Source organism: Borostomias antarcticus (genome assembly GCF_949987555.1).
Source record: "Borostomias antarcticus genome assembly, chromosome: 28".
In the NCBI taxonomy this organism is placed as follows: Eukaryota; Metazoa; Chordata; class Actinopteri; order Stomiiformes; family Stomiidae; genus Borostomias; species Borostomias antarcticus.
Window position 1 is genome coordinate 2,236,542 of NC_140261.1, and position 10,939 is coordinate 2,247,480.

At 47.4% G+C, this 10,939-nt stretch overlaps 1 protein-coding gene across 1 annotated transcript; it reads right to left on the reverse strand.

Moving 5' to 3' along the window:
- Positions 1-459: 459 nt before the first annotated feature.
- Positions 460-10,728, reverse strand: zdhhc15b (zDHHC palmitoyltransferase 15b; the record flags this gene model as incomplete). Its single annotated transcript, XM_084459616.1, has 12 exons — positions 460-725; positions 856-915; positions 2,375-2,487; positions 4,026-4,152; positions 4,933-5,071; positions 6,017-6,137; positions 6,335-6,367; positions 6,719-6,788; positions 8,881-9,001; positions 9,286-9,380; positions 9,510-9,536; positions 10,611-10,728. 11 exons carry the CDS (start codon positions 10,726-10,728, stop codon positions 872-874), a joined length of 1,008 nt encoding a protein of 335 aa, XP_084315742.1. The 3' UTR covers positions 460-725; positions 856-871.
- Positions 10,729-10,939: the final 211 nt, after the last annotated feature.

A 10,939-nucleotide genomic window follows, 5' to 3' on the forward strand; every position in this document is an offset into this window, starting at 1 on the left:
CTCAGGGTTGGGACAATGTGGTCTCAGGGTTGGGACACTGGGGACGCTGTGGTCTCAGGGTTGGGACACTGTGGTCTCAGGGTTGGGGACGCTGTGGTCTCAGGGTTGGGGACGCTGTGGTCTCAGGGTTGGGGACACTGGGGACACTGTGGTCTCAGTTCTAGTGACCCCAATAACAAGTGTTGCCCCGGGCTTTGATACTGTAGTCCAGCTGAGCTCAGCACAACGTCGGACCAGAGAAGGAGAGGGAAGAGGGTTGAAGAGTGGGAGAGAGAGGCAGAAAGAGGACTGCGGTAGACACAGACTTCCTTATTGACAATCTTGTCTGTCCGAGGCCCAAGCAGGAAGAGCAGAGTGAAGAATCAGAGATATGATAAATGCAGTCTATGGATTATGTTGATGTGATCTGACATGTAGTGTCCATTGTCCAAGCCAGGGTGGTGCTACTGGTAGTGTGGATCCATCCTTCCATGTAGAACCAGGAATGATGCTGTTGATTGTCCATGGTGTTTCTTGCCATGGTTCAATGACTCTCTAGTGTAGTTCAAGCATTCCCCCAGGATGGACATGGCCATGGTTAAGAACAGCAGACGTGGTCCCTGGACCCTTCCGTCCCTTCATTGTTCTGCCTGTCTGAATTCCACAGGATTAGGAATGGTTCCACCACCTTTGCTGTACTGTGTTCCACGTTCCATTCACAGAGCTTGAGAAAGGGCTCCAGTGTTCTACAGAGAGAGAGAGAAAAGAAGGGGAAGTTGTGAACATAGCTGCTATGAACGTAGACCAATGATACCATGATGTGCCGGAACATGTCACAAGTAAACAACTAGGCAGAGTATTGTATAACCAACCTACCTGACCCCCCTTCCTCTTACTCCTCCATCTCTATGGTAACTGAAGGGTCCCTGTCACCGTCTGAAACAAGACGTCAGAGAAAAACAGCTTGTTAACACTTACAGGTTGTAACTGTGGCACCCAGATGGTCATGATATCCTGTTTTTCTTTATGAAACATGTTTTCAAGATGGCTGGTGTGAGCCACTCTTATTCTGGTATTCTGGGCTGAGTTCTTCACAGACATGTACTGGGAATTGGTTGGCTTAGTGATTGTTGGTATAGCGATGGCTGCCACGGGTTACAGTATATTGAGTTTGCTGGGTCAACACAAGCTTCCTTATTTATTTATATGAATGATATAGAAATACAATGTAATGAGCTTTTCTCTATGGTATATCAAGTACAAGTCTACATATTAGTATGACTATTAAATACAGCAATATTATATTAATGTACTGTAGTTCTGTTCTTTAGTCTTTTAAAATGACCATCTTGAGTGTGTGAAGGGAAACAGACAGGTTTAATGCATTTCATTGTGGTGCTTTATATGTGAAATTGTATTAGACTATTTGAAGATGGTCATTTTGTAAACATGATCTTTTTTTAACAAGATTGAGTGCTTTATTAGGTAAGATGAATTATAGACACTCAAGGACCACGTCTGAGACGTCTCTAACCCTTCCTCCCGTCCCCTTGTTCTGGAACATTACCATTTTTCATTGTTATTTATTGTTAGAAAACTGTCAACCCGTGTCTGTCCAGCAGATGGCAGCACACTATGTTGTAGAACCACCAGAAGCCACGGCACCTTGGAGAGGAACACACCAACCCTGAAATGGGAGTTCTAGCGTAAAGCAAGTAAAAGAGCTGCTCTAACCCTCCCCCTATACCCAGTAAGAGAGCTGGTCCCTGGTGACTAACCCCACCCCTATACCCAGTAACAGAGCTGGTCCCTGGTGACTAACGCTCCCCCTATACCCAGTAACAGAGCTGGTCCCTGGTGACTAACCCCACCCCTATACCCAGTAAAGAGCTGGTCCCTGGTGACTAACCCCACCCCTATACCCAGTAAAACAGCTGGTCCCTGGTGACCCTAACCCTCCCCCTATACCCAGTAAAGAGCTGGTCTCTCTCCAGACTCAAATATGACGCTGAATCTCTGCGCTCTGCATGCTACATCATAGTCTGAGCCACTTCGCCACCCAAGCTGGTATTCTGAGGGCGTATCGACAGTTGAAAATTGAAAGAGTGACAGGTCGTAGCAGCGAATGAGAGACGCTAGCCCAGGCTAGATGGGCGGGGCATATCTATGGGTGGGAACGCCTGATCGCGAAAGTCGTTACTGATCGGGGATTCCTGCAAAAGCAATGACTTGCCAACATTTGCCAGATTTTTGCATGAAGTGTCCCAGACCCATAGAGAGGTCTGGAGCGTGCAGTAGCGTAGTTAGCGTAGCTTACGTAGCGTATCAACGAAAGAACTCTCATGGGTCTGGCGTTGAGACTAGGTCCCTGGTGACTCCTCAGGTCCACACTCACCCAGGCTGCCCTCAGATCCCTCCTCTTCCTCCTCACACCCGTCCTGATTGGCCAGCAGGGGGTTCCGGGACTCGCTCAGACTCTTCAGGGGGAAGTAGTGTCCGTTTCCTTGGCTGAAACACCCAAACAGGAAGGTAGGAGGAGGATCGGGAGGATGGATGTTCTGTAGACCACTTTAATTTATTGCATATGTTTTTCACCGTTCCCAGAGTATTCAAGATTGAAGATGTGTTTCATCTTGGATCGGGTCATTATGGGTCCGATAGGGTCATTATGGGTCAGATAGGGTCAGTATGGGTCAGATAGGGTCATTATGGGTCAGATAGGGTCATTATGGGTCAGATAGGGTCAGTATGGGTCAGATAGGGTCATTATGGGTCAGATAGGGTCATTATGGGTCAGATAGGGTCATTATGGGTCAGATAGGGCCATTATGGGTCAGATAGGGTCAGATAGGGTCAGATAGGGTCAGTATGGGTCCGATAGGGTCATTATAGGGTCATTATGGGTCAGATAGGGTCAGTATGGGTCAGATAGGGTCATGATAGGGTCATTATAGGGTCATTATAGGGTCATTATGGGTCCGATAGGGCCATTATGGGTCAGATAGGGTCATTATGGGTCAGATAGGGTCATTATGGGTCAGATAGGGTCATTATAGGGTCATTATGGGTCAGATAGGGTCATTATAGGGTCATTATGGGTCAGATAGGGTCAGTATGGGTCAGTATGGGTCATTATAGGGTCATTATGGGTCAGATAGGGTCAGATAGGGTCATTATGGGTCAGATAGGGTCAGTATGGGTCCGATAGGGTCATTATGGGTCAGATAGGGTCATTATGGGGTCATTATGGGTCAGATAGGGTCATTATAGGGTCATTATGGGTCAGATAGGGTCAGTATGGGTCAGTATGGGTCATTATAGGGTCATTATGGGTCAGATAGGGTCATTATGGGTCAGATAGGGTCAGTATGGGTCCGATAGGGTCATTATGGGTCAGATAGGGTCAGTATGGGTCCGATAGGGTCATTATGGGGTCATTATAGGGTCATTATGGGGTCATTATAGGGTCATTATAGGGTCATTATGGGTCAGATAGGGTCATTATGGGTCAGATAGGGTCATTATAGGGTCATTATGGGTCAGATAGGGTCAGTATGGGTCAGATAGGGTCATTATAGGGTCATTATGGGTCAGATAGGGTCATTATAGGGTCATTATGGGTCAGATAGGGTCATTATAGGGTCATTATGGGTCAGATAGGGTCAGTATGGGTCAGTATGGGTCATTATAGGGTCATTATGGGTCAGATAGGGTCAGATAGGGTCATTATGGGTCAGATAGGGTCAGTATGGGTCAGATAGGGTCATTATGGGTCAGATAGGGTCATTATAGGGTCATTATGGGTCAGATAGGGTCAGTATGGGTCAGATAGGGTCATTATAGGGTCATTATGGGTCAGATAGGGTCAGATAGGGTCATTATGGGTCAGATAGGGTCATTATGGGTCAGATAGGGTCATTATGGGGTCATTATGGGTCAGATAGGGTCATTATAGGGTCTTTATAGGGTCATTATGGGTCAGATAGGGTAATTATAGGGTCATTATAGGGTCATTATGGGGTCAGTATGGGTGGCGTTCGCCTCACCTGCTGCAGACAGGGATGAGCCACAGCTTCCTGTCCTCTCCAAACACCTGCTTGAGGTTCCTCCTCCAACCCACGTTGAAGCCGTTCCTGTCCTGACCCGTGAGGAAGACTGGAGCGGAGAACGCCTCTGAGGGGGGGGGGAGAGAGAGAGAGAGACCACCTGGTTATGTGCTATTACATGTTTTATTTAATTGTAAAAAATAATATTCAAAAAGAACTCAATAATGAAGTGTTGTCGAGTTCGGAGTTCATTCCTCTACCTCCCAAGAGAGAGCAGGAGTCACCTGTTAATCCTGACCTAACGTGGTTCACCTGTTAATCCTGACCTAACGAGGAGGAGTTCACCTGTTGATCCTTACCTAACGAGGAGGAGTTCACCTGTTGATCCTTACCTAACGAGGAGGAGTTCACCTGTTGATCCTTACCTAACGAGGAGGAGTTCACCTGTTGATCCTTACCTAACGAGGAGGAGTTCACCTGTTGATCCTTACCTAACGAGGAGGAGTTCACCTGTTGATCCTTACCTAACGAGGAGGAGTTCACCTGTTAATCCTTACCTAACGTGGTTCACCTGTTAATCCTGACCTAACGTGGTTCACCTGTTAATCCTGACCTAACGTGGTTCACCTGTTAATCCTGACCTAACGTGGTTCACCTGTTAATCCTGACCTAACGAGGAGCGGTTCACCTGTTAATCCTTACCTAACGTGGAGGAGTCACCTGTTAATCCTGACCTAACGTGGTTCACCTGTTAATCCTGACCTAACGTGGTTCACCTGTTAATCCTGACCTAACATGGTTCACCTGTTAATCCTTACCTAACGTGGTTCACCTGTTAATCCTGACCTAACGTGGTTCACCTGTTAATCCTTACCTAACGAGGAGCGGTTCACCTGGTAATCCTTACCTAACGTGGAGCGGTTCTTGGCCACCAGCCAGCAGTGGTAACCGAAGAGAAACAAGAGACTGACGAAGAACATGAGTGCCACGAACATGAGGAACAGGACGTGGAACTTAGCGTTCCCGTTCCCGTCTAGCAGGTCCCCCTGGGAAAGATGGAGAGCCGGGTCAGACGCACGCAGGAGAAGCTAAAACACGCCAAACTAACCATGACTTCTTCTTGATGTATGTATGAAATACACTGACCAAATCCTTGGAAGACCTATTTAAGGGGTAGTGTGCTATTTTGGATATTTAGCACTATTTGTGGTCTGTCTACAATGAACCTGAAATGTATCCTAATCCAAATATTTTTACATGTTTGACACACTTGGACATAAGCATTCCCCTCACCGCTACCACGGAGGACTGTGCGCAAGTCATACCAAACACCTAAAAATATCCAGATTGCTATACATTTCACAGGAGAGCGTAGAGACTGGTAAGATTACACCCTGTGCTTCCCGCCTCAGAAAAGCACATTCTTCATAGTTTTTCAATGTATTTACAGGTGCCCCATTGACTTCCATTGTAGCTCAGTGAGAACCTGCAGAAAAACTGCAGCTAGCTCAATACTGGAACGATCAGTGAAATGATGATCTCTGTTTCAGGTTCATGGTAGACAGACCACAAATAGGGCTAAATGTCAAAAATGACACCGCCCCTTTAAGATTCAATAATCAGTGTATAACAGCACACTACCCCTTTAAGGACAACCATTAGTTGTGTTATACTGTCTAAATTAAACCAGTAAGTTACTGCATTTTGCAAACGGCGTATTTTGAGTCTGTCTAATAGATGTGATGTGATTGACCTTGTGATCTGACTGCATGTGTTAGTCAGCTGAGTGACCAGTCTGCCCAGGGAGAGACTGGCCAGGGGCAGTCTAGGTCAGGCTCACAGACACTCACTTCCATTATTCCTTTTAAAATCTCTTCTCACTGTTTATATGGTTTATGTTTTTATCCATCTCTTTTTATGGAAAGCACTATGCGCTACATTACATTGATTTGTATGAATGGTGCTCTAGAAATAAAATGACATCGACTCACCACCCAGAACCTGATGAAGTACTGAAACACCGTAGCTGCGATGAAGACACAGTACAGCATGGAGTAGGACAGGAAGAGGAGGAAGAACTTGTAGTTGGAAAAGCCCACGCAGTTGTTCACCCTGAGAAGAACACAAAGATATTCGGAGGACATGTAATTAGAACGGTTTGTCAGAAAAAAAACTACTCTAGAACTAAAAAAACACACAAAAACGTGTCAAATTCTGTGTCCAGGAAACCAGACCCTCATCTGGATTTTCTATGCATTACAGTAGGTTAATACCAACCTCTAATGAGGAGACGGAACCAAACTACTCACCATGGACAGTGATGGTCCATCTTCAGAACACATCTGTGTGGACAGGAGACAGGCCTCTATTATACAGGCCCACCACAACTGAAGAGCAGCCATCTTTCATGAGAGCTTCTGCACAGGCCTGGTCAGCACTAGGCCTCTACCCCCTGGCTGTCTTCATTCAGGTACAGAGCAGACATGTAGCCCCACCTCTGCTCTGATTGGACAGTACAGAACATCTGCCCAGCAACACCTGCTAATTATCACATAAGCACTCGGCCAACTAGTATCCCCTGCCTGCACGCCTGACCTCTCCACATGAATGGACAGGAGGGGCAGGCGGGAGGGCATCCGTGCTTGTGTGTGTGTGTGTGTGTGTGTGTGTGTGAGAGAGAGAGTCAGACGTACGCTTCACAGACGGAGCAGTGATGACAGCGGTCTGGCTTCAGAACCTGACATCGATCACAGAACCTGATGGCTGGAGACGAGAGATCAGACAGGGCTGGGAGTGTGTGTCTCACACTCTCACTCACACACACTAGGGAGGCAACACACACTCTCACACACACACACACTAGGGAGGCACCACACACTCTCACACACACACACACTAGGGAGGCACCACACACTCTCACACACACACACACACACTAGGGAGGCACCACACACTCTCACACACACACACACTAGGAAGGCACCACACACTCTCACACACACACACACACACACACACACACACACACACACACACTAGGGAGGCACCACACACTCTCACACACACACACACACACTAGGGAGGCACCACACACTCTCTCACACACACACACACACCCACTAGGGAGGCACCACACACTCTCACACACACACACTAGGGAGGCACCACACACTCTCACACACACACACACACACTAGGGAGGCACCACACACACACACACACACACACACACACTAGGGAGGCACCACACACTCTCACACACACACACACACACTAGGGAGGCACCACACACTCTCACAAACACACTATGGAGGCACCACACACTCTCACACACACACACTAGGGAGGCACCACACACTCTCACACACACACACTAGGGAGGCACCACACACTCTCACACACACACACACTAGGGAGGCACCACACACTCTCACACACACACACACACACTAGGGAGGCACCACACACTCTCACACACACACACTAGGGAGGCACCACACACTCTCACACACACACACACACACACACACTAGGGAGGCACCACACACTCACACACACACACACACTAGGGAGGCACCACACACTCTCACACACACACACACACACTAGGGAGGCACCACACACTCTCACACACACACACTAGGGAGGCACCACACACTCTCACACACACACACACACACACACACACACACACACACACTAGGGAGGCACCACACACTCTCACACACACACACACACTAGGGAGGCACCACACACACTCACACACACACACTAGGGAGGCACCACACACTCTCACACACACACACACACTAGGGAGGCACCACACACTCTCACACACACTAGGGAGGCACCACACACTCTCACACACACACACACTAGGGAGGCACCACACACTCACACACACACACACACTAGGGAGGCACCTCACACTCTCACACACACACACACACACTAGGGAGGCACCACACACTCTCTCACACACACACACACACACTAGGGAGGCACCACACACTCTCTCACACACACACACACACACACACACACACTAGGGAGACACCACACACTCTCACACACACACACTAGGGAGGCACCACACACTCTCACACACACACACACACTAGGGAGGCACCACACACTCTCACACACACACACACTAGGGAGGCACCACACACTCTCACACACACACACACTAGGGAGGCACCACACACTCTCACACACACACACACACTAGGGAGGCACCAGACACTCTCACACACACACACACACTAGGGAGGCACCACACACTCTCACACACACACACACACTAGGGAGGCACCACACACTCTCACACACACACACACACTAGGGAGGCACCACACACTCTCACACACACACACTAGGGAGGCACCACACACTCACACACACACTCTCTCACACACACACACACACACACACACACACACACACACACACACACACACACACTAGGGAGGCACCAATATGAACATTTGGGCCGATAACAGATATTAACAGATGTCGATATGATCTGTATAAAAACAAGTTTCTATGATAATCAAATGTTATACTGAAAAACACACAAAAACACAACAAAACATTTGGAAAAGCCTATAAATCATAGATTTACCACATTGTTTCCTCTCAAAAACAACACAAGCAACAGCAGCTAGGCAGAAATAATTATTGGCTGTTCACATCGGCCCTGTTTTGCACATAGGTATATGAAAAAATGACTAACATCGGCTGATACCGATATGATTGCCAATATATCGTGCATTCCTAACACACAAACACACACAAATGACCCTAACTTCTTAGTTTTCATCACAGGACATTTAGGTGTGTGTGTGTGATTTACCTCCGGACGCAGCGCGTGTGTAGATGGGCAGGCCCTTGGCGATCTCCAGCAGGATCTGTTTCTGGACATCTGGCCTCTCCTCCATCTCGTAGCGCTCTTTGTCCGAGTAGGACAGCTGGAACTGGAACAGCAAACCCAGCGGTCCGCAGGTTTACAATCACACTACCGGCTTCCTCATTCAGCATCCAATCACAGACTTACCACACTCCCATGGGACTATCACTCCCACGGGACTATCACTGTATTCCCTGAACACTATGATATCAGACTATATCAGTACAGTAGCAGACAACAATCCATTCACAGTTCATTGTGATGCATTTTAATAAATACCCAACACAAAAATATTTACTTGTCATGACAATCTGTTATGATAAACTACATTGTTAAAAAAAAGAAGTTTACCTTCTTGCAAGGTGTCGCAGGAGGAGTGAAGATTGACTTCCAGTAAGTCCAGGAGAACATCACAAAGCAGACATGGAACATCAGAAGGTAGGCCACTGTAGACACACACACATCCAGCTAGGTTACCGCAGGCTAGGGCTGGACTGGCTAGTGGTGCCTGGGTCTCAGAGGTCAGCAGGCCAAGCCGGCTGGGCCCCACAACACAAGAGCAGACGTGAACTCACCCTGTTCTAAAGTGTTGCTGAGTGTAACTGCGAAAACAAACACACAGCGTCAGATCAGGTGAAAAGATGTGGTCAGGTAAAGTTACTGTACAACATCAGAGATGCAAGATCACCATAAGATGACCGCTCAGATTGCAGCTGACTAGCTGGCCTCTAGCCTCTACATGGCCTATAGCCTCTACATGGCCTAACCTCTCTACATGGCATCTACTAGCCTCTAACATTGAATTCTATTTATGAAATGTAGTATTTTCTACTAATTGTAGTATTTTCTGCATTATTGTATACATGGTATGTATTGTACTGTATGTTTTAGTTGAGGACTCTTGGAAGACTAGCCGATGGCTAAAAGAGATCCTAATAAACAAACAAACAAACAAACAAACATCTAAATGGCCAATAGCCTCTACATGGCAGCTAGCCCAGGTCTCTGAGGGCCAGCTGGACTGAGATGGTAGAGAGAGAGAGAGAGAGAGAGAGAGAGAGAGAGAGAGAGACAGAGAGAGAGAGAGAGAGAGAGAGAGAGACAGAGAGAGAGAGAGAGAGAGAGACAGAGAGAGAGGGGGAGAGAGAGGGTGAGAGAGAGAGGGAGAGAGAGGGAGAGAGAGACAGAGAGAGAGAGAGAGAGAGAGAGAGGGAGAGAGAGAGAGAGAGAGGGAGAGAGAGAGAGACAGAGAGGGAGAGAGAGAGAGACAGAGAGGGAGAGAGAGAGAGAGAGAGAGACAGAGAGATAGAGAGAGCGAGAGAGAGAGAGAGAGAGAGAGAGAGAGAGACAGAGAGAGAGAGAGAGAGAGAGAGAGACAGACACAGAGAGAGAGAGAGAGAGAGAGAGAGAGACGCTAGGTAAACGCTAGGAAAATGTATACATTTACCTAAAATTGATCAAATAAAAGACCAAGCAATTTCCATATCTGAAAGCTACATAACGACGAACATTACAGTCTACCGTTGGTTAGATATGTTTGTTAAAAACATTTGTGTTTATCATAACATTAAGACTACATCCCGTCAACACTTCCGGGTAGCACTAGCTTAGCTCGGCTGTTATGATCATCTCAGCTCTGCAGAACAACAAAACAAACCTTGATCGCTCGTACTTACATAAACATAGCTCAAACACGTAAGCATAGTATGACCACAGCACCACCGAGGTGATGATGATGACCGGTATCCAAGCGAAAATCCTCTGACAGCATCTCAAACCCCTGGAAAGAGCCATCATTATCCCATCGCTCTATGTTCGACTACACGTCCTAGTGACGCTGTGTGAATCTAGCTCCTCCTCCTAGCCGCGGGGGGCGGGGCTAGTCAGCCTTGACCTCTGAACTCAGCCTTGCTTGATATGAGGTTGTTGGTGAGTGGATGATATAGGTTTTAATGAGAGAAAAGCGATGCTCTTTTCCTATCACCACAAAAGTACAATTTCCGCT